At 38.3% G+C, this 25,353-nt stretch overlaps 1 protein-coding gene across 1 annotated transcript; it reads right to left on the bottom strand.

Moving 5' to 3' along the window:
• Positions 1-7,205: 7,205 nt before the first annotated feature.
• On the bottom strand, positions 7,206-16,154 carry stx19 (syntaxin 19). Its single transcript, XM_020641065.3, has 5 exons — positions 15,988-16,154; positions 9,936-10,226; positions 9,474-9,710; positions 8,630-8,842; positions 7,206-7,474 (listed from the first exon to the last, which is right to left on the bottom strand). The coding sequence occupies exons 2-5, from the start codon at positions 10,155-10,157 to the stop codon at positions 7,238-7,240; spliced, it is 909 nt and encodes a 302-aa protein (XP_020496721.1). The 5' UTR covers positions 10,158-10,226; positions 15,988-16,154; the 3' UTR covers positions 7,206-7,237.
• Between the last annotated feature and the right edge of the window lie 9,199 nt (positions 16,155-25,353).

The following is a 25,353-nucleotide window of genomic DNA, read 5'->3' as shown; positions in this document are numbered from 1 at the left end:
AATCAAAATTGGGGAGCACAGCCTGAGAAGAACTTTTTTGTTACTTTTTATGGAAGAAGTATTGTGAGCAGGAGAGTGCACCAATGTGAACTGAAATTTAGGTTTTTTTTTATTCTTGGATATCAGCGCCCTCTGCTGGCCTTTTCCCGCTTCTCTGAGTGTCAAAAAGGAAACTGTTTAAGTGTGTTGTCATTAAACTGTACTTTCATTCAGAGGAACTCTGCATGAGACAAGTTACTGGCAAAGATTATTGAATCCATAACCATCTGGAAGTGACAAGCAATTACAAGTAAGTTGGAAATGACTCTATTTATCTGAAAGATTGATGTTTTAAGGCTGTTATTCCTCAAATTAAAGTCAAACTTCAAAGCCACTGCACTCTCCTGCAGAAAGGCAAAATGATGCAAAGACGTCAGCAGTTTCTTTTATTTAGGCTTATCCTTGTCAGAATCTCATAGGATCATTTGACATATTACACTCTCTGTGTTTAATTTTCAGTACAAGCGTAGCACAATGCATGCTGAGTATTGAATGCGTTCATTGGATGTGATTGGCAGGATGATTGCAGGTTTGCCTCCACAGCTGCAGCTGCAGCAGAATGCATCATTTCTGCTGAGAGTGAGCACACACATCTTCTCACGTCATGTTGTATTTCTGTCAGTATCACAACATCATTTGGCTGGAAAGAAAAAAGAAACTGCTCAAAAGAAACTGCTTGTTTGAAAGAAAGCCAAGGGAAGAGTTGAAGAGCTAGAGTAGTTCAAAATCAAACGAGTTGCCTTTTTATGAAATATCTTGAGTTTTCTGTATAAAATTAAAATGTAATTAGGGTTATTCTAGGGAACAGTAGGGTAGGTAATTAATTTTGTTTTTTCCTTACATCACTGCATGAAACAGAACAGTGTTGATATATGTGACAGTGAGCTGACATTCACACGCTAAACTTAAAATGCCCCCCTTCTGTTTTACACCAGTTTCACATGTGCTGAGAATTAAACACAGCGCCTATTCATCCATCCCCCCTGTCAAAAAAAAAGATGAAAACATATTTAAAGTCAGTGTAGCAGCTACACACATATGTGTCTATATAACCACTCAGTCTATCTGCATGGGATCTCCACAGATGGCATGCAGGGACCTTCCCAGAGCTCTTATTACTTCAGCTCATACATCACTCTGACAGAATATTTAAGTTTGAACATTCGTCCTTCGATAGGTTCATAAATAACAGTCAACTTTCGTCATTAACTGGTATACAGAAGAGGGACGTCAGACACCGGTTTACCTTTAAATCTCTAGCAGGCTGTTATTAAGAGTTTTGTGAAATTAATTACATAGCTGTAAGAGTTGTTTACAAGAAATTACAAATAGCAAGAAGGTCAAGGGTCTGCAGGCTTTAACATACCTGTAGCAATAACGTAAGCTTTTTCTTTTGTCTACCTTTAGTTCCTGTGATTACTCTGGAGAACATTGCTTTGTGAAAAGGTTGCAGAGTAAAAGAAACAGTCCAAAGCAGGACTCATAAAGTTAACAATCTTAGGGAAACATAATAGAAGCCTTATGAAATGCATACAATTATATTAATTGTACTGTTTCGATAATAACACACACATCATCCATCACACTGTCAACCATCGTAAATACTTTTTAGGGACATGCTCTTTTGGAACATAACCCCCCTCTGTAAGTCCATAAAATAACTTCTTATAACATATTTCAAAACATTTGCTATTTGAATATTTATTTTGGAAAGCTTTCACTGTTTGTTTTCCTACTTCACAGAAACATTGACATAGTTTCTGCACACCATGAATTAATAATGATGCTTCAAAGTAAAATCATTAACAATACGGGTCTATTTCTACAGAGCCCCTGAGGTCCGAAAAAGTTAAAAAAAAAAAAATCTTGTGGGAACAAGTTAGATAATAACTTATTTGAACCAACATAATATCTTGTGCACACAAGGTATTATCTAACTTGTAGGCAAAAGTTATTATGTTGTATGGACAACACAATAACTTGTTGGAACCACCATAATATCTTGTGCGCACTGCATAATGTTTTGTGGGAACAAGTTAATATCCTGTGTGCAAAAGATAATTATATTGTGCCATTTTTTTTTTTTTGTACTTTTTGGGGACTTCAGGGGCTCCGTATATCTCTACATCTACATGTATGCACAGCTTAATAATAAGTTATATTGATGTTTTAATTGAGCCTTGCTGTTCTTGTTGAGCTGAACATTGTTCTCTGAACAGTCATCGTGTTTGTAAGTTCATGCAGAGCCATTATCCATTTGACATTTAATGCACTTGATTGTTTTCTTCCCTTTAAAAAAAGTCTGTTCAGTTTGAAAAAACAAACTGAGCCTTATTCACCATTATACTGGTCCAAATCAAGCTTCAGTTTGTGACATTTTTGTGACATTTGACAGTGAGAATAATAATGTGAAAAGACAGCGGAAGATAAAGGAGATATGATGTGCAGCAAAGGTCCCTTCCTGGAAACTGTAATTGATTTTGCAGAGCGGCCAAGAATTCTGTCACATAAATCCAACATCATCTGCAACAAAAAGTGTGCAGTGAAACTCTTATAGTGCTCTCTTTGAATAAACGGATGTGTTGTTAGAACAGCATAAAGAATTCAGATTTTAACCTTTAAAAACATTTTTGAATTACTGTTCACATTGTGCAAATACTCTACATGAGAGCAGCCACTGTACCACTGCTTGTGTACCTGCTCCCAAGGCTGCCGCCAGACTCACTGTACACTTTGTTTTTGATTTATCACTTTGTGAAGGCCCTGATATCTCTGTTCAGGATTTGATGGGAGTGATAAAACCAGGCAGTAAAGTAATGTCAGCTCTCTATAAGCACAGCTGCTGTTACTCACAGGAGGGTGGCTTTGATGTTGCTCAGACATTTGGAGGGTGTCTCTGGGATCACATTTGGGAGTGACAGGCCGGATAAAAGAACAACGAAGAATACATAGTCACACACAGACGTCACTGCATCTCTGCGAGCCACGATTAGCGTCGCAAACTCTGGTGTGTCTCTGATGTTCACATTATTGTTAAATCATTGATTGATCTTTCGTGTGGAAAGAGGCCAGAGGTCCACAATAAACATGTGGATGTGTTGCTGAATGTGGAGTAAGAGGATATATAAAAATAGATTACATGAGTTCCTAAGTAAATAAAAACTAAAGAAAAGAGGAAAGTAAAAACACAATTTGTTGTATTGCCTTTAGTCATTACCTTTTAAAAAAAAACTTTTTTAGATGTTCAATACACAGCCACTACAAATATTATTTTTTTAGGAAATGTTGTTTCTATGTATTAGGCCCATAAATAAGGATAATGTAAACTGTCAATGAATTACAATGAAGCTTAAACATTTGTACTGCATCATAATGCAAAATATTGTCTAGATCTCATCAAATAACCAGATCATCAGTCATAGAAAATAATCTCTTAAAGGCTGTGTGAATGGACATGTGTGATCTGAGGTGTAAAAAGTGATTTGAGTGTTCAGAAGACTAGAAAAGTGCACGCTCAAGTCCATTCACCATTTTGATATTGAAGTTGAAGAGTTGGTAGTGCTGCTGGTCAAAACACAATGATGATCCCTAAAGTCAAAGGTCAAATCTGATCCATCAAGGAACAAGCTGCTGAATGGCTTCAAGGCAAGGTGGTTTCAGATGAAATTACAGATAACAACATTGGAGCAGGAGGTAAATAAGATGAATCCACCGTGGAACGTATACATATCACACAACTTTTGTTTGCAGCTACCCCCTAAGTGTGTAGCTGCTTGAATGCTACGTGCGGTGGTGCTGGGAAAAGAGAGCGAGGACAGAGAGAGAGACAGAGACGGAGAGAGAGAAGGTTGTGGGTGAAATGTGGGTGACTCTGGATGACCTGCCTCTGGGTCAGATGTAAAAAGGTTTCTGAACTGAGCACTGTGCAGTCTCCCATGGCCCGGTGATCTCAAGGACGGCTGATATCTATCCCAGGAGGTTTCCTCTCAGGACAGCAGACTCCTGCATCCCTGCAGAATATCAAGAAGAAGCCCATCACAAATCATCTTGAATATTTTTTCATGATGATGGCGGATATTAACAAGCTGCATATTAATTTATTATGGCCACTCAGACTGTAATACATTTGCTTTTGTCTGAAAGAGATTTTATCTGTTCTACATTTTTAGATTTAAATTGACAAGACCTTCATAATATACATATTAAAAATTTAAAACTGACACAAAGGGTTGGCAAGATTTCTAAGGCGGAATGTGATTGATTTTATGTTTTCATTAAAGTAAAAATGGAAAATGGGTTATTTTGTGGAACATATATATAGAGATAATATAAATACATAATACTTTTTATTCTAAGGAGCAAGTATAGCTGTGGATCAATGTTAAAATGACTTTTCTTAGGCAATTTGACAACACATTCGTATATGTTAAGTTGTGAAGTTCTTTTCCATTTTTGAGAAACATGACCTCTATGTGCTTTTTTAAGAGCTTCACAAAACTGACAACAGCCACACATTTTTCTGTTCAAAGATTTTTTTGGCATAAAATCATGCTGTGTTATTTTTGTGTTCGCATACAACACTTGCAACAATTCACAAAACACTATTCTGCATGGTAATATCCCCCTTAAGTGTTCAAACACTAAGTGCCTTTTTTTTAACTGGCAATTATCTCAGTGAACACTGGATGGCATTGTTGCTGTTCAAGAACCCTTCAATTTGCAGCAGTAGCTCATTTGTCCTAACTACGTCTGACAGAAACGCTGCTGCCCTGCTGCATTACAATGTATTGTTATTTGATTTACATATTCACATTTGCATATTTGATTCATGTATGTCTTGGTTTCAAAATGTCATTCTAATCAGAGTGAGGCTTGTCTGTACCAAACAGAAGATTCAGGGGAAGACTTTTCCAGTCAGATAATATCTCATCTAACACATGTCACCTTGTTTTGTAACTAGACCCAGGGGAACGGTGTAAATACATTGACCTAAATAAAGCACTACATTGACAGGCAGTGATTTCAGGTATAACATGTCAATCCCTGGAGATATAACCAAAATGCCTACACAAATGTTTTTAGCTGTAGTGTGTCTGTCAGCCATTCTACTCAATCCAAAAGCAAAAAAATATTTTTAAAAGGAATACTTACATTTTAAATGTTTCTCAAAAATAGGTCCTTTTAACAATCTGTGAAGATGTTAACAGTTCTGTTCACACACTGCTCTCTGTAAGAACAAATATAGCTGTCATGAAGCAAACTTGGGAGTAGCAGACAAACAGGATTTTCCAGTCTCTCTCGTGAACACCCAGGTCACCTGTATTTTGGCCTGGACACCAGACACCACAGGTCACTGACTCACCAGAGAACATCACTGTCAACGAGAGGCTGGTAAAGAGCCGCTCTGCCAGTAAGTCAGATCAAATATGAAATGGTTTTCTCTCCTGAAATTAATTTACTGCCTCATTTTACTGGTTTTATTAGTCCTTATCCACAGAGGGGAATGAGTTAGTGTTTTCAGGTCAACTCAAAGTGAAGGTGAAAAATGTCAACAGGTTTACTATTGATCAGTTATACAGCATATTAGCAGGATATAAGTTCATGGTGCTGATTCCTGCTCAAGTAAGAGATTTTCAGCTGGTTTGAAGCCACAACCACCGCCTGACGCCCAGCCACCACCATCGAACTGTTTCATCCAACAACCACCGCCTGACGCCCAGCCACCACCATCGAACTGTTTCATCCAACAACCACCGCCTGACGCCCAGCCACCACCATCGAACTGTTTCATCCAACAACCACCGCCTGACGCCCAGCCACCACCATCGAACTGTTTCATCCAACAACCACCGCCTGACGCCCAGCCACTACTTTTTGACTGTTTCATCCAACAACCACCGCCTGACGCCCAGCCACTACTTTTTGACTGTTTCATCCAACAACCACCGCCTGACGCCCAGCCACCACTTTTTGACTGTTTCATCCAACAACCACCGCCTGACGCCCAGCCACTACTTTTTGACTGTTTCATCCAACAACCACCGCCTGACGCCCAGCCACCACTTTTTGACTGTTTCATCCAACAACCACCGCCTGACGCCCAGCCACCACTTTTTGACTGTTTCATCCAACAACCACCGCCTGACGCCCAGCCACCACCATCAAACTGTTTCATCCAACAACCACCGCCTGACGCCCAGCCACCACTTTGTTTTGACAGTTTCATCAACAACACTTGTTATTGGGGTTAAACAAATAATGATTGATTGATTGATTGATTAATTGACTGATACCATTTTGAGCGACATAGTAATTATACATTATGCCATCATAACATCTCTAACCTTTCCAATATACTTCCACAAGGCTTGTTGAGCAATCAAATAGTTCCTAAAATGCATGACTACAAATCTCCCATCTTTTCTTTTTTTTATAGTTTTGCAGTTCAGTCTAGTGTCTTGACAGTATATTGTGATCAAGGCTCGTTATTCAGAGTTTTACTTGACTCCCTGCCTCTTTGAAATGGAATAAAAGGGATAATATTTTTCTCAGAGAACATGATCATACTTTGAAACGCAAATGAAACTAATGAGTAATTGTTAAAACATTCTATTTTTCAAGTGGATCAAAAAATGAAGTACAAAGGAAAGACTCAAGGAAAGACAATCTTTCTTCACTTTGTGAAATATATCTTTGAGCTGAAAAGAGAAGAGAAAAAAAGTCTTAAAGTGCTGTATAAATAACAAATAGTCATCAACTTGAGCTTTCATGGTAGGGAGGAAAAAACATGGAAAGGCTCTTTTGGGAAAAAAACAAAAACATGTTGAAATATCTGCTGATCTAGCAGAGGCAGTGGTCCGGCCTTGTCTGTGACCTCCGTCAGATGACAGTGAAGGTCTCCAATAAGCAGCAGTGGTGGTGAGCAGCACTCAGTGAACTGTCTCTTCCAATAGCAGTCCCCCCACATCCACTTGAAAGAAACAAGTGCTTCAAATACCAATTCTGGCCTTTCCTCCTAATTGTTTTCCATGCTCTGGTGAGTCTGTCTCCACCACTGCAGATCCTGCAGTTCCATAACCTTCACTTTAATGGTACTTTCAAGCCCCCATCAGGTAAGTCTGCAGGTAGACTTTTGAAATAAAACCATATTTGGGTTGACCATTGAGGTAAAAAAAAAAAAAAAAAAAAAGCATACTCTTTACAAGCAACATTTCCATGGAGGACAGCAGCAGCAGCACAGCTGTCGTAGTGGGTTCTTCTTCTTGTACCTGGCAGCCAACTTGAACTTCTCATTAGAGGCAGCCACATAATCCTGTGTCCTCTCCACATTGGTCTGAATATGATCAATGTGGGCCCCCTGCTCCTCCACCAGCATGAATATGTCCATGAACAGGTCTCTCAGCTCCTTTATGTTGTTCTCCAGGCTTAACAACTCCTGTTGGAAAAGAGGAAGAATGGGATAAGTACTACTGGATACAAAAATACAAATCAGAGGCTGGAGGTGAAGATAGAAAACCTCAAGACAAATCCACATCTTTATTTAGTGAAAATACACACAAACATCTTTGTATACATCAGCAAATGAAAGTACATTTGGTCTTCATCACTCATTTTAAATTTACATGAATTTCTTTTCATTTTTCCCATTTCCCTTCCTTTGCTTTACTCATTTTAGATGTGTTGTTGACAATAGTTATAGTAAAGATTACCATGCTAACTTATGAGCATCATGGCATCATACAACTCCAGACTATATATTCTTTTTATTTTTTTCCCATCAATTCACTCATTCACTCTACCTTTTCAACAGATTAATGCCTGTTTCATTTAGCTGATGGCGGGTTCAATATTCAGTCTTTTTATTGTATGTATGTGTGTAAGTGTGTGTGTATGCATACATGTATATATGTGTGTATATTCAATTCTGTTTTGAAATTGTGTAATTCGATTTGCTTAGTTGTTTTATTTGTCTCTTAAGAGGTGAGGTCCCTTGTATAAGCCTGTTGGCTTCTTGACCTCTCCTGACACACCTTTTATATTTTAGTTAATCCTATTTGATGTATTCGTATATGTGTGCTAATAAATGAATAAATAAAATAAATGCAACTCCAGACAATGTCCCATGTAATGAGTGCAATTTACTAATGGAATGCTTATTAACATTTTAGTGCAATGACCTGTCAGGAAGTTAATTTCACATTGCATATTTCACCCTTAGGCTGCTGGCCAGCATGTTTTTTTTCTGAGAATTTGGACCATGCATCACATTGAATGGCGAGCTTGATGAAATGTGTTTTGTATCTTAAAGGTATCCAGACCCTTAAAAAAATTACAAATCAAATGACAGATATCATAGCATGATATTCAGTCTTGTGACAAAGTAATATTTTCCAATTGCTTACATATAGCATGCAAAAAAATATACTTTGTAAGTGCCTGCAGTGGGCGTTGTAACATTTAGCTGAGGCCCTAGAAGAAAGTTGTATCTTGGGGACATTTTATGTGATGTGTCAATGATCAGGCTTGACACATCACTCTATAGGCTGTTTAATAAAGTAAGGTGCTAACTTTGTTGTAGCGCTGGCTTTACCTTGTGTCGCTGTTCAATCTCAGACAGTTGTGATCGTGTGATTTTGGCATCATTCAGTAGGTTCTCATTGAAGACGTCCCATTTTCCTGTGTCCACCATCTCATTCACCTCCTCCTCCGTCACATCCCTCCCCGATACCTCCATCTGCCGAATAATGAAGTGCTTACAGCGTTCCTGCTTGCTCAGCAGACCTTCATTGTACTGCAGCATTACCTGGACATTAGTACAGAAAAAAAAGAGAGAATGGAAATCAAGAGGGGGAGGGGAAACGAACGATGAGACAATATCTGATTCATTTATTTTTTATTGTCATAAGCAAAATTTAGGTTTGGGACTTTAGCCAGTTAAAGCAGTTAAACAGATATTATGCAACTTAAAGAATTAACTGTACAGTATAGCATGGACAAAGAGACATGAAGCAAACTGATCAAATAGAGAAATGCATTTACTCTGCTGGTCCTGGGGAAATAATTCCATTCATATTTGAATGTTTTAATTGTATATGTGTATTTATATTAGTATGTTAATATGTTTGTTCTTTCTCTTTTCTGCCAACTACAAATACCATGACAATATTCTAAATTATAAATGTGTAATAATAGTTATTCTCTCAAAACACATTTCTACAGTTAGAAATTCATAAATTATGTTGAGACACTTTGGAAACATCTCAAGCTAAACATTGCTAATGTTTTTATCCTGCGTCAAACCACCAATAAACATAAAACACACATCACAGGCTGGAGAGGTTTGTTCTGAAAGGCTTGTGCTAAAGGAAAAAAAAAACATACTGTAGGCTATATATGAAAACGCCAGACGAGAGTGGTAGAATCTTTTTCCCCACCTGTTGAAATTTGCGGTATAGCGCTGCATGCTGGGAGCGTTGTATCCGTGTTGTAGCAGCAGTAGGTCCCTGCTGCTCCTCAGTCCTTTGGACTTGTTTTGAAAGGGCTTCTAAGCGTCGATGGAGGCTTTCAGCCTGGAGCTTAATGTCCCGGGTTATACTGCTCTCTTTCTTCATCACACTGAAACGACGCATGGTTGCAACCAGGGACTTTTGCTGCTGGCCAAACTTAAGGACCTTAATTTCATGGGAAATTGACATTGGCAACTGAGCATTTAGCAAGATATAGCAAATGAACGCAGACTACAGTCAAAATTTATTTTTCATTAATTCAGTTTTGAAGTAAAAAATAATGAAATAAACAAGAGAAAAACAGAAACAGTCGAGGTTTGTGGAAGTATTGCTCATAAAAAAGTGCTTCCCACTTTAAACGGTAAGAGCATAAAAAATAGATGCATTCACCTCTGTTTCCAGCACTGTGATATCATCTCGGATTTGCTGAGCCTCGGACAGGAAATTCTCAATGATTGGTTCCTCCTCGAACACCACGGCCTGTGGCGTTATGACCCCGGTCGCCACAGAGTCATCATTATCACCTTCTGCTGAAAATGGGCTGGTGTTCTCACTTGCTTCCTCTGAAAACTCCTGAGCCCTCTGCAGGAGTTCCTCTAAGCGGTCTCTCATGGTGGAAAACAGTCTTCAAGACTGGATGTTGTTCTATCTGTAGTACATGTCAACACTGACAAAAGGGTGCTGTAAAATAAATAACATGAAATGATTCATGAGTTTCAGGAGTTGTTCATGTTTGATTTATTGCATTGCAATGCTCAGATTACATTCTCTAGATGGTCATTATACCCGCATGTTTCATTAAAAACATGAGGGTAGAGGCCTGTGAATAATGTCTAAGTCCTGACTCAGTTTAGTGTTTCCTGTTTTACTTTGTAGTTCTTGTCACTTGTCTGTCTTGCCGTCCATTGTTTCCTGCCTTTGTGTGTTTCCCTTTTGTGTGTTTGATTGCCTGCCTGTTTCACCTGTTTACCAGCCTGTTGTCTTCTTTTCACACACACCTGTTTCACATTTTCAGCTCCCTGACATTTAACCAGCCAGATTCTACTTTAAGTTTTCCCAGTTCATTATGTGAGTTTTTGCTGTTGGTTCCTCATACGTTCTGCCTGTTTTGTACCTGGAACGTTTGTTCACCTGCCAGCCTTTCCAGAATTTTTGTAAGATACTCTTCGTTTGTAATTCAATTTATTTTTGTGTGCTTCATAAACCTGCCTGTTCATATTTTTCCTACCTGCATTCAGATCCAGTTTCCCTGTTCGCCTACAGCTTGTGACAGTACTGGGTTTTTAAGGACAATAGTGAAAAAATAGGAATACCAGAGAATAGAGATACTAAAGTAAAAGAAGCATAAGGGAACATTCTAAACCTTATGTTACCGGAGGCAAGATAAAGTGTGACTGACAGTATTAACACTATCATTTACCTGTAAGCAGACATGGTATCAGCTTATAACATTGAGTCTTACAAAGCATTTTATTCTTTAAATAGAAGTAACGTGCAGCTTGTCAATCCCTAACACAGTTTTATTCAATTGAATGAAGAGCAAACAGCAGCAGAGAGAGATGTCATGTTGAAACAGGACGCTTTAAAACGGCAGTGCACTATGCAGTGGGTTATATCCTGGTGTCCACATCCTCTTCTTATTTACAGTTTATTGTGTGGGGTGGGTTAAGCTTTACGGAATAACTTGTTTTGCCAGACCTTATGTCAATGATCTTCATCTGCATCATTCTGAATGTGTACGTCTCATAGACTGACTGGTTCTACCTGTAAAAGTAGAGAATGGGGGTGGCATTTCTTCTTCTTGTCTGTTTAAGGATGGGAAACCAACATTAAACATTTCTCTCCTCAGCAGGACTTTAGGGGCAAAAGGAGCTGGATTATTGGCAGGAAGAGAAATGTGCATACTACTGTAAAATAATTCAGTCAAAGTTGGACTTATGTACCTGTTTTGACAGAAATAATAATAATTTTAAAAATAATACAGAAAATAAACATGCGACAGATAAAAGAAATACCTGCAGCAGTATTGTATTGCTTTAAAAGGAAACTCCCAGCGAATACATTGACAATGCAAAGTCAAAAACACACCAGTGTGGGTATCCATAGCTAAAAGAACTACTGTATTCCTCTGTGGGGAAATAGAAAGCTTTTCGGGCTTCTGGTGTAGCCAGCATTTTGTGATAAATGACTTCCGGTTCAGGCCTAGTCCAAATGTAGGCTGGTATTGTTTTAAAACATTGATTTTTCTCTGCGTTTTGGCCTTTCGTACACACGCAAGCTGCAGTTTAGATTGATAAAAATGCATCTTTTGGAAAACTCATTCCTGCAAAAAACTTCATAAACTCAGTTTAAGATGTTTGTGTTGTCGGGGACAACAGAGTTTTGGGCTTGTGACATCACACTGTTCACTAGTTTCTCCTCCGTTTGACATCATTGTGCAACGCTGTCACTTGCATGAGATTAGCGTAATAGCAGACATAACCAAACTAGTGCTAGCTAACAATGCTAACTGGACTTTTTACGTACATACACAGTTGCTCTACCACTATGTTGATGTAAAGAGATGCCTGAATGGACTACGGAGGTCACTGCTTCTTCATGCAACACTCCGATGACACAAACCCTGCAGCCAACATCTGTGGTTTTGGGCGAGACCTGGTCAGACTTCGGGTGGTGGGACAACTTGATAATGAAATGGTCATTGCATAGGTATGGGGAGACAATTTCAAGGACATCATTGTTGACTTGGCATGCTCATGACAAGGAGTTTTCATGTGTCCATGTGGAAAAAGATGTTTTTGAAAACTGAGTGTGTGTGGACAGAATAATGTTTTAAACGTAGGAGGGAAACCTTAGATTCAAAAACATGAATCAAAGGAAATAGTTGTTTGATTTGTGACAATGGGTTCATGGATTGCATTACAGCTAATACTTTTTTTGTGACTTCTCCTCGCCACAGAGACTGATTTGCTGTGTACAGTCAATGTTCTCTGACACGCTAGCAAATCATACTATTTATACTACAAACAGAAACCACAATACTTCTGTTATCTAAATCTGGTCCGGCCTCTACAGATTCTGCATTTTTATGCTGAATCTGTAAACAACAGCATTCCCATGTCCAGTGGTTCAGAGCTCCCACACTGGGCAGACACAGCTTCTGTCTGCACAGCTAGGCTTAGCAGAACCAGATTTTAATGCAAAGTTATCTTTACATCATTAACCATGTCCACATAAAATATGATCCAGCTTTACAAATATCAGAGACTTTTGTTTTGTGAGGGTTTTAGTACACGTAATAGAGTTTTCTCAAAGAAGTTAGTGAGGCCAGGCTCTCAATAACACTCCAGCAGTGTCTATCATTTTTTATCTGATATCCAATAAACTGGTGCTGGTCTCTCCTCTCTCTCTCACCTTCTCTCTCTTTAGGAAATTGAAATGGATCCTAAACCACCTCTCACTCCCTCCTGGAGTACTTTGATTCTGACAGAGGCGGTTCTAGACCACTTTTACTGAGGGGGGCCAAACTGGTGCCAGTTGTTTTGTCAGAGGGGAACATTAAACCCAGGTGAAGAATAGACAAAGATGGTCGCTTTAAAAAAATTATATTATATTATGCCAAATAATAGCACACATCATTAAACACCATGATTTATATTTGTTTCAGTAACAGTATTTAATATTAGATTGTGAGTCCGCTTGTTCAGTCAAATACTGTATATGTGTTATTAGGGGGGTTCTTCCTTTTGGAGGGGTGGCCACAGGGAGGACAAAGCTCAGTGTTACAGGGGCACTGGCCCCTGTTGGCCCCTGCCTAGAACTGCCCATGTTTCTGATACAGAGGATATACAGTGTTTTGACGTTTTATGTTTCTGGATTTGTGTTTTTAACTCTGAATCACCATGTTTTTAAAGACTGTTCTACTATTTAAAGTGTTGTGGGCCCTGTACACCATGCCAACAAGCTGTAGAAAACACAAAAACATTCTGTGTTTGTCACATCAAAAGTCAAATTGGGTCCAACATAGATGATTTTGCTGTGTGGTAGATCCGGTTTTTACAATAATGTTAGCAAAGAAAAATAAATGAATAATAACAAATGTAAAAAAAATGACCTCTGGCTTTAAGCTGAAATTGACAACAACAAAAAAAGTTCTAATGTTACATGGTGTTCTAGCCCAGTGTGACTGTTACTTAAAGTTAGGTTAGATGGTGAAGATGTAGAGTAGCAACTCAGTGTTCAGTATACACTACATTTACAATGGAGTTAATTCAGACGTTTTCCCTGTTAATGAAAGTATACACCGTTTCTTTTAGTTCAAGTTAATTTTATTGGGAAAGTGTCATTTTGACCAATATAACGTTTTCTTATTAACTGTTAGTATAGGAAAGAAAACTAAGTAAATTCAGTCATGTATCTAAAATCAGTTCACTTGCTGGGTTTGGTCATTCTTAATGTTAGAAGTTGGTATCCAGGCAACCATAATCATTTAAGGTGACTGAATTTGAGACCATGAGTTGAAATACATTTTTTTTTTGCATTAATAAAAAAATCAGTCCGACTTCTGATTTCAGTTAACTCACCTTTTATTTTCAATTAAGGAATTTTGTCAACACAATACTTTTCATTTTTGACTGAAGCAGGATTTGAACCCTGTACCTTCTGGTTGAGAGTAGTAAGTAACCCCTGCTCATTCTACTACATAATTCAGTATAGCTATACTTGCATGATCTTATGAGGTATATCATTTTTGACTCATTGGCAATTTCAATCGGACCATTTTTGTAAGTTGGTAGTTTAATGTTAGTTGAGGTTAGATGAACACGATTCATGTGTTATCACAATATTTACACTGACTTCTAGCTAAACTGAAAATGAACTTTAAGTAATGAATACTTGTGGTTACAGGGTTGGTATTTAGCCTTCTTCTGAAGAACATAAAGCTGGTGTGTCTAACTCTTTATTCAAGGCACCGTCAATAAACAGGCCCTATACGCCCTGAGGATACAGCTCTTGTAGTTCAACAAAAGTACACACAGTTTACCCTGGTGTGTCCAATGTAATTCAAAGCCTGATCTGTGTTTGTTTACATCATCTGAAGTTCATCCGTCCTGGTATGAGTGTAACTGATGAGCCATATCTGCTCTCCTCTGAGCACTGAGATGTATTTTTAACTGTATGAAAAACAATATGAGACAAATGAGCGGAAAGTTAATCTCTGACATCAGTCGAACTGATTCAAGTTGTTTTTCTTTTGAGAACTGAGTGGGTTGTTTGTGCCCAACATCATTCAGGGAAAAAAGAAGAAAACAAGGCAAGGTTTTTTTTCATCTATTAAACATGTGACAAGTATAGGGAAAGAAACTCTGAATGACACATTAACTAAAACTACTGAAAACATAAACACACAATATATCACAGCTCTGTTTCCCTAAGTGTAATAAACTGTTTTGAATTATTGTATGCAGGCAGCTTCTGAATATTTATCACGTTTAACTTTTCTGTTGCTGACTCCAGGATGCTGATTTCTGCCGAAGCTGAAGTAAACAAGTGAGTTGCTTACGATTAAAATCTGATTTCCTGAATGCCTTTCCAAGTAAATTGCATTCAACTACAAATACATTCACATGGGCGTAGCAACATTTTGAAACTGCCGAAGCAACACAAGGATTTAGATTTTAGAGGCCCTAAACATAATCTTCTGAAAGCACATGATTGTGGTGGGAGGGGGGGGAAACAAGGTGTTTGGCGGCAGAGAAATGGAGCATTTCAAATCACAGACTATCCCATTTCTTGTTAGGAATCAAACAAGAACGGCTTCTCTTGTGTGTCTGGGTGTGACAGAGAGACACTATTACAAACTTCTGAAAGCTCAACAAATGGAAAAAAAAGGATCCTTTTGTTTTCTTGAGTGAACTTTCTCCCCCTCCTTGTGTTCTCCCCCTTGCTCCCGACTAGCTCAAACCAGACGAGCTGATTAAAAAAAGTTGCTTAAAGGATTTGGGAGCACATTCTTCTGTTTTGCCTTAAAAACTCTCAAGAAGTAGAGCAGGGTTCATGAAGGAGTCTTGCTCATACTCTCTGGGATTGAACAGTTTCTTCTCTAAAAAGAAAATATTTTTCCTGCACCTGCACCTTCATCTGTGTTTCTGATGGGAATGTTATATTGTTGACATTCCCTTATCTCCATGCAGGTGGTATAGTAGTGGCCCTCCCTGGCCCTATCACTCCACCAAATGAACTCTTTATCCCATATCTTATTATTCCATAAGTTGTGAACCGCTAAGAAAGTTGTCCTTCTTGTATACTATAGAAAACTACCTAGATTAACGCTATATAAATGAAGGATTTGATTCCATATACTTGCCCTGTAATCTTAAATCTTAGCATACTCAAATATTCAGGGCTGGTGCAAACATTCAGTCTTAAATGAGGATTTTACCTTAATGTTGTTATTGAAACATCACAGATCATCTGCTGAGTACTCCCATTCTGAGTTGACAGTAAATGTAATCCAAGACGAGCTCACACGTTCCCTTACATGATCATGTCATCTTCAGATCTCCTTAAGAATCTGTAAGAGTCTGACTACTCTGTAACAGTTCAGCCATCAACTGTTCATCAGGAAGTTTACACTCAGAGGCAGGGAAAGTTTCAGAGAGGTCTCATTCACTCCGTTTCAAGCTCCTCCCCTCCTTTTGAAGACACATCTGGATGTAGCCAATGGGAAAGAAGCAAACCCTAGGCCTGTTTGCTTACCTAAAGAAATGAAAGGTGACGTGATTAAGTGAAGGAGGAGGGAGAGGCGGCAGGGAGAGCACACAGAGCTCATAAATCCTTCCCTTAGGCATAATCCTGAACAGGAAAAAAGAGCCGTGTAGAAGTGTAATGTGGACATTGCTAAGGTCACACAATACAGAAAGGGTGTCAGCTAAGAGTACTGGGTTTCTTTTCCTGCAAAGTTGATATCTTTGTGAAGTGCTGGGGTGAGCGGGGTAAGCCCTCTTAGTCTGGGGGCATTGTAGTCCTCAGGCCCCAGTAACTCGGCTGAGTACTTTTGACAGATTCCTACTGACAAGCCCCCTGAAACGCAGGCGCCTTTTCAACATGGGAAGGGACGCAGTCACTCTTTGCTATGCAGCATAACATGCTGTGCAAAGCTGTTTGAAGTACAGTGTGAGTAGGGAGAGGGGGGGAGACAAGGTTTGGGGATGAGATGAGTTCAGTGGGGACAAGAGTTCAGTCTTTCTCACTAGGATCTTTGGAGGATGGTTAAAGAATAATCGTCATTTCTCCACCTCACGAGGGGTGAAAACCAAGAACATGAATTCAGAAACCATGTTTTCATGCAGCGGCCAAAGAGATTGGAGGGCATATTAGGGATCAGACTTTATGAATTAACTATTGACCTTAGAGCAATGTTAATTTTCAGTCTCTCTATAGTTTTCCGTATTTTGAGCTGAACTGGCAACACATAACTACCAGTGGGTGGTGGTGTGTCGCTTTAGTAAAACGACTAAAAAGCACATTAACCATGTGATGACTATGCAGAATGCTGCTGGTAAAGTTTTATCTGCTGTACCAGATGCTACTCTATGTCTGTAATAATGCCGCAGTGATGTGTTAACTGTGAGTCATCTGTCCCTAATGGCAAGATATTATGACAACAAAGCAAAACCGGTTTTGTGAGTGTCAGAATTCACCTTCATCAGCATCACGGGAACAAGCAAGCTGTACAGAGTGTAGACCTGTTTCCTGTGTCCCAACAGTCATCCATCTTTGTTCATTGATTTTTTTTACTATGCATGACTGATTTAAGGGAATGAGTTTGCTCTCTCTGCACACAACCCGACTTTCTAATAACCACGACCTCTTAAGACCTTAAGAGTTAAAGTGGATCTCATCCCAACATATTGTAATTTTTACTCTATTTGTAGAATTTAGATGTAGGCTAATGGACACAGCCAACTCGGACTATCATAAACTAAGCAGGGGAAGTGATTCTTTGCAAAGGTTGGAATCTCTCAGGTGGGTTTCATTTCAAAAGCTTGGAACAAAACTGAGGATGAGAAAAAGCATGAAAGACTGGAACAATTGCCCATCATTTTTTTCTCTACCATCTTTCTCATGTATGTTTAGTGTTGCAAAATCAGTAGAACCATACACCTTAACACTGAGTAGACACAAGGCAACACGCTAAACAATTGATAAGTAACTCTTAATCCTATGAATGCAAAACATGCAAGGAAGCCATTGTTGTTGCAGCTAAATAAAATCCACAGAAATTGTGGATGGAGAGGTTTGGGCGGCATTGACTTTAAAATCCTTCAGATGGGAATGTAAAAACAACTTTTTTAATGAAGCTTACGTTAGGTAAAGTTGCTGATTATTAGGGTTTCGATGTCATTGTTAACGGTCATTGGGTACATATAGTATTATCAAACTTAAAATAAAACATAATGGAACAAATTACAGCACTGAATATAATAATTTAACTTTGGAATCTTTTAATGTCATAATTTTGAATTATTTATTTTGGTTACATATTAACACAACTGATCCCACTTCCATTTTTCAACCTGTATGTCTTCTGTGATTCACAAGAAGAAAACATATTCTGGACAGGTCACCAGCCAGTCATAGCTCTAGCACAACAGGACAGACAATCACACTCACCTTCACAGTTACAGGCAATTAAGAATTACCAATTTACTTAATGAGAAAGTCTTTGGACTGTGGGAGGAAGTCAGCGTACTCAGAGAAAACCAATGACTTCATGGGGACAATATGCAAACACCAAACAATAAGACCCACTAACCGACAGGTTTAAACCAAGAACCTTCTTGCTGAGAGGCAACACTGCTTTCCACAGCACCAATCCCTCTGTCGTCTAGGTCAACTTGTTGAAGTTTGAATTACACCTCAATTATATTAACAATCTTCTAACTGTACAATTTGTTCCACAGTCACAGACTTGTTGTGTTTTCTTTTTTACAAATATCACTGAATTTTTTATTTATAAGAAGCTTAGGAGAAAGATTATCTTAAAAAGTTTTACTCAGGTATCAAAGTTTCATTGGCCATTAATGTGTTGGAGAAATGTTTATACCTTTACCATGTCAAGAAAATGAAAGCGACAACTAATTAGTATTAATTTTATAAAAATGCATAGAATGAGTAATAGTAGGGGTTGCCTGTTGTGACAAGCCCCAAAATGATCTGTACTGTATCTGTGTTTCCACTCAGCTCAGTGGACTCTTTTAGCATCTGTCAACTCATTGTTTTGCTCTATAAACCAGCAACTTTATGGTTTCCTTTTGCCTCTCCCATCAACCTTGTTTCCAACGACGCTGTTAAAAATTGACTGCATGCTACCTGCCCAACACCGGATGGCAGACAAATATATGCCAGTGAGTGCAGGGTAGATCATAAGCAGCCAAATATTTCCTTCAGGAGTTGGTAAACACAAAAGCACTGTAGTATGAAAAACTGCAGGGAGTACCAAAAAAAACGACAGTCCTTCAACATAAATACAGAGAAGTTTTAGAAAGTAAGTATTAAAAAAAAGTGATGTGGTGTTTCACCTGAAATACACAATATAAAAAAACATGTCAGGCTGTTTTGGTCACTGTATCAAGTGGAGTTTGTTTCACTATATAGCTGTTGGAGTGCTCTCAGGGTATTACTGTAATAGAAGGGATGTCAGAAGCGGTGCTTTGATATTATTCACAGTAGAGTCCAGAGAGAGAAGGAGTCAGCATGAAAGAGAGAAAGGGAGGTAAGACAACAACTCCCAAACTGCCTCTCAGACACAACCTTGAGAGTGATGTTTAAACATTGCCAGAGAAAATATGCAGTGTTTTCTCTCCGAAGGGGCTAAAACAGAAAGGATTAGATGAAACTGATAGAGCTTTGGAAGCCATTGCTAATACTGATAAAGTGATATATATGCCTGAATAGTCTGATCAGTATATTTGAAGTAAAACATTTTCAGTTTGTAAAGCCTCTGAAATAGTAGTTTTATTACCATAAGATGCTGCTGTGATACCTTTCTTCTTCTACCTCTACATGAGTAAATGATTTTTGATTTTAAAAAACCCTACACCTGCCCTGTTTTTAACTCACATTAGATCTTTGCAGTGACACGTGGTGTGAAGTAAATCTCTGTCTGACACTGACACAGCAGAAACAGACGTTAAAACCAGCTATATTTACAATATATAGCTTTGTACTAATATCATAATTAGCATACATAATTAGTCAGTCCAATCCCTGACAGTCTTGTTTGCTTTCATAAGTTATAAAAATGATCACCATCAATTTTAGTTTGATTCATAACCATCATTAAATTCTTAATTTGAGCTTTAAGGTCTCCACTGACAGGCAGTGTAAAGGATGAAAGGCAGATTTCATTACTATTACAATCCTGAGCAGACGGTTTAAAAAACAATATTTGAAATATTAAACCCCTGATAGCACATAAATGACAATATAATAGATCTTTGCAAATCCAGAAGAGGAGGAATCACTGCTGCCATTATATCATCCTCCATTATATCATATGAGGTTGACATGACAGGGCAATATTCAAGTTTGAAAGAAAGCCCAGTATGAGGCTCATATGCAGTTCTTAAACTGGGAGAAAGAAGCAGAGGAAACAAATGAGATAAATGAGGAGGGGGGGGGGGGGGGGGGTAGAGTCAGAGGGCCAAGGATAATGAGGTCAAAACCATCGTCATTAAGCCAATCAGAAAGATTGATGCTGAGGTCGGTGGCCTTGCCCGGTAAGATGAGGCAATCAAAGATCTCGATATTAAATGCTCCTCTTGGGCACTGTATGAGATTGTGCCTAGGGTCATTTGGGCTCTAATTTACAGCTGAGCAGAGTGGATTTTAATTGCAAACCCTGCAAAAATACCCCATGTAAAGAATTACAAGTCTCAGGCAGTCACCTTTGTACCTACAGTGTATCTACTTAATCTAACAGGCCCGGACATATAGAGAGGAATGTATATGGTGGGAAGAGAAATTTGTAAACCATGGTCAAGCAAAGAATTACAAAATAAGGGCCGTCCCTTTATGAAAGACTTCAAGCAACTCTTGACTCTCAGTACACTTTAAAGTGTTAAATTGTAATTTATGTAATATTCTTTCTTATTTTTGTTTATTTTATTCCTGCCCGGTTTCTTTTATAATATTAACTTTCTTGTCATGCATTAAAATGCTAAGACATTTTCCTTGTATATGTGTAAACCTTTCTTGGCAGGAAACTTGAATCAGATTCTGCACAAGCAATTTCAACCATGCTATAGTCAACACAGTCTAATTATGGTTAACACGAGTGCAAACTGGACATGTGCCAGAACAATCAAGCACAAATGAGATTGTTAAATATAGATCAACATAACGTTCTTCAAAGAAAAAGGCTTTTGTTTAACCACCAACACAAGAACGCTGAAAGCAGTGAATGATGGGATATGTGTGGCTGTGCCTGGCCTCTGAGCAGAAGCCACATCGCCCTGCAGGTCACCACCAAACACTTTCAACTGTTGCCCTCAGATGTTCTAGCACAAATTGTCCCCTCTCAGAATAAGAAAGACAACAATTTGTCTAAAATTGTTACCCATGATAGTTTTATTATTATCGCTGTGGATTTAAGCCTTTGGTGCCCTTACAACTTTTATTTTCAAACCCCAGCAGCAGAAAAAAGGTACTCCCGTTGTATCCCACAATTAAATCGCTGTCTACATTTTATAAATCTGGACTGAAAACCAGCAGCCTTATATCCTCCACTGAGATCCAGGACAGAGATCCACTACCCCATACAGTGAACAGTGTGCAGCTTTGGACTCTCTCACTCCTTTTAAGCGGGCACTTCAAACATGGGTCATTTCACCCCCTAGTGTCATGAGTCTGTTATATCAACCTTTGGCCTGTGTAGCCAAAAGGGAGGAAACACTGCTGGAAGCCAAACTGCAGTGTGATAAGCACAGTTATCATGTGTACAGCAAAACGGACAGCATGACCTAAAACTTAGTTTGCTTACTTTTTCTACACTCCTTTAGAAAGTAAACACACTTTAGATCCATAGTGGGCCGAAACCCATGGATTGTTGCAGTGGTCTTTTTAGTGATGACCAAATGTAGGGACCAGGATTTACTTGTGTAAAGCTCTTCCAAGAGCATTTTTTTTCTATTATTTGTCATGTTTACTTTTATTTAAATCCAAATGAAGACAATTTGTACTTTCTGTGATGGACTGCCTTCAATATGAAACATTACTAAACTGAAAAAAAAACAACATTGTGACCCTAAATGTTTCTTTAATGAGTTTACTAAACAGTTTACTTTTTATTTTCAATACAATATATGTGTATTATCTTTAATCTATTGCAAATACATATTGTGATACATGCAAGGTGATAGCGGTTGAAAAGGTGTTTTTCTGCCATATTCTGCACGTCTGCCTTTCCACACTAGAGCCAGAATGACAAGCGCAGCGCGGCCAGTGATTTCTGAAGGACACAAGTATGACAGTAAATTAGGTTTTGATAGATCCTGGATGGACTGGTGAGCTTTGTGTCCACCTGAAGCGAAGAGCAAACACATTTAGTCAGGACAAACAGACAGTAGAGTGTATGCGGTCGCCTATAATAATCAGTTTCTCTGTGTTTGCTCCAACAGGGATTAAACAGAATGAATTAGGCAAACATCAGCTACAGAAGCAGGCCCATTTCTGTAAATAAACAGTATTCCAGCAGGCTATGGTAGACCTAAGCCCTGATAACACACAGTTAAGGTGAAGGTACGTGGAAGGTGATGAACAATTTCTATTCTGAGGATAGAGGGTAATAGCGTCATTTAAGAGAATGTGCATTTGTATGCTAAAATGTTTGCAAAGTTAATACATAAGTGAAGTAGATCAGTAATATTTCAAGTTTAACCCTATAAAGCTTACTGTGGAGAATATTTGAGTTCCACCAAATGAGAATGCTTTGTGTTACAATTTGTCGACCCCCTAGTATACTCTAATTATAATATATTTTGTTCAATAAACAATTATTTTGTAAGACTTCAATTTAATTTTCAATAATTAGGATTTTTTTTTTTTTTTGATTTCTCTTTCACATTGATAGGATTTATTAGCTACTGTAGTTAAAATGTCGTCATCAAGAATCATTTTCCAAACATGGAACTCAATCAGTCTTTATTTGTATAAGGTATACATAACAAATTGTTATCTCAAGACACTTTAGGAAAATAACATGTATGGACCTTAGTCTTTGTTGTATTACAGAATACAGAACTAATAGTAATTCAATGTCAAAGCCAACACACCTCAATGTTGTGGTTAAGAGGAAAGTATTTTTCCAATGTCTCCAAGAAAGAACATCAATAAAGAGATACTTTCCATTATGGAATCTTTAGTTAAGCTTCCATTTTAAAACGAAGAAGCAGGAAATTGAAGGAAGTCAAAGACAATTACTGACCAAATATGCTAAAAATGCCTAAAGTAACCATACCTTAAAAATAAAGTCTTACCTAAAGATTTGATTTAGCCTTAATTTAATATGATGAATATATCAATACTGGAAAAGGATTAAAACAGTTTTTTTTAAAAAGCCACAGAATTAGTCTGTTTATCTCAGAGGTTGAAAAAGTCTGTGCAAGCATGTATCAATTAAGTCTACTAACAGCCTCCTATCCATCATATCTTAGTGCAAGTGTGCACCTATATGGCATTCATTTTCACAATCTCTAACAATTGTTAAAAAAATAATAATAATGTGTCACACCGTTTCATCAATTAGATCAGAAATGTCAGATTTGAGATTGGCTGTTGTTAGCTGCCATTTCCCATCTCTAGGGGACAGTAATTGTCATTGTGGTAAAGTGGTGATGCTCTTTCGATCCTCACCATGACAATGGCTTTGGCTTTGACAGGTGGATGACAGGGAAGAAGGTGAGGGGGATGTTCCAGCAAAAGCCAGTTCAGCTTCTGACCACGAGCCCCAAACACACAAATACATGCATGTAACACACACACATGCAGACACGTCTCCTGCCAGCAGGCCACCTCTAATCGAGATGGAAGAGCGCTGTGGCAGATCGAAATGCCTGCAGATGACAAGGTGGGAATGGATTGGCTCCTGTGCCCTTGTCATGTAGCTCCATCTGCACCAAACAGAGAGGAAGACAGATGGATTCCATGGCAGAAGGCTATAGTGAAGACAGACATGAAGAGACAGACAGACATGAACTTCCAATTTAAGGAAAATGAAAATGTTCTTAATTCTCTGCTATTGATAAGAGTTAGAAATTAAGATAACTTAGTTTATTTCTGTAGTCAAAATAAAGCCACCATTAGGTAGAGATTTATGTGAACACACAACGCATGTATGAATCAAAGTAGCGATCATAAGGGGAAAAAATGAACAAACTGTAACCATGGTTATGACTACAAAATATATATATATATTTTTTAAAAGCCCATCAAGAATAAAATGTACAGATTACATGAAACCCTTTTGATAAAAAAAAAATATTTTTATTTGAAGTGATATGAAATAAGATGCTGATGAAGTTAAGCATAGTTCCTTAAGCAGTTCATTCAGAAGAGCCGAAACAGAAAATGCTCTGTTCCAGTTAATGGTTTGTTAGGTCACATGTTGTGTAGATGACCCAGTCATACTAGATTTTCATTTCATTTCATACAGCTGGAAGTGTTAAATCTGAGAGCATGTGCTCTCACACATTCAAATCAAAAACCTTCAATGTAACACTTTTTATTGGTGGGATGAAATTATGTCTACTGTCCCAGCCGTAGGTTTTACAAAGGCTGCAAGATTATTGAAGATATTGAAAGAAGTTGTTTTTTTTCAAAAAAATTACTTCTTCATTTTTTAGGAGGGTTGTTTTTCTTATTTGTTCAAGTTGGTTCTCTGTGAATGATTTGTTTAGTGTCATTTATTTCTCAAAGTAAATATAAAGTGACCACTTCTTCCTAAAATGCTATATATGCTTGAAGAGAAACGTTACACAATATCCATTGGATTTGGCTAGTGAGCTAGTGATGGAAGCCTTTCACAGGTCAGTGATCTCCCATTACAGCTTAGGAATCTGAAACATTCTTCTTACAATCCTTTTCCTTCTCCTTACTTTAACCACAAGATAAGGCCATTGCAAAGGGCACTCAAAGGAGGGGATTAGTACTGTACTTTACACGGGTAAGAGAGATTCTTCATAGTCAGAAGGCTTATTTAATTCAAACCTAGCGGCAATCCCCGGTGTTGAAAAATGACGCCAATGCAGAAGTGCAAGGTCCTGCAGTTCGTCGAGGGTCCACTTGAGGCCGGCTATAAAAAGCCAATTTTAACTTCAGATATTAGCATATTTACAGCCTGGTACAAAATACAAAATTGGTCTGGTAAGTTATTGTCCTCATAAACACACTGTACGTGGGGTTGAAATTTGTTCATAACTCATCCGTTTTGATTTTATGAATAATACGAGTTATCCATAGTTTGGCGCTGACCTCATTGACAGGCTGGCATGATGTAACTGTTTGTCAAGAAGCTTAAAACCCGGCTCAACTTCAGCTTTCAGCCTGTCGTTAGGTTGACTGAAAGTTAGGCTGAGATTTCCAGCATAGCAGCTGGCCCCAATTAGCCTCCGGAGCTTCCTGTAGAAACAGACGAGTGACGTCACTCAGGCTTCGTCCATTGATATTTACAGACTGCGGTCACCTACTAATTTCAAATTAAACTACCACAGTGTAAAGGAAGATGTTTAACAAATTTATCATCACA

This window comes from Labrus bergylta, chromosome 13, assembly GCF_963930695.1.
Source record: "Labrus bergylta chromosome 13, fLabBer1.1, whole genome shotgun sequence".
Taxonomy (NCBI): Eukaryota; Metazoa; Chordata; class Actinopteri; order Labriformes; family Labridae; genus Labrus; species Labrus bergylta.
Note: the sequence above shows the minus strand (reverse complement) of the source record. Positions and strands in the feature narration are given on the sequence as shown.

Excerpts from the sequence above, each read along its gene's own strand:
- stx19 (XM_020641065.3), bottom strand. The coding sequence starts at position 10,157 with ATGAGAGACCGCTTAGAGGAACTCCTGCAGAGGGCTCAGGAGTTTTCA. Across the intron at positions 9,711-9,935 it reads TCACAGTGCTGGAAACAGAG|GTCCTTAAGTTTGGCCAGCA; the intron begins GTGAATGCATCT and ends CATGAAATTAAG. Across the intron at positions 7,475-8,629 it reads AGATTGAACAGCGACACAAG|GAGTTGTTAAGCCTGGAGAA; the intron begins GTAAAGCCAGCG and ends CTTTTCCAACAG.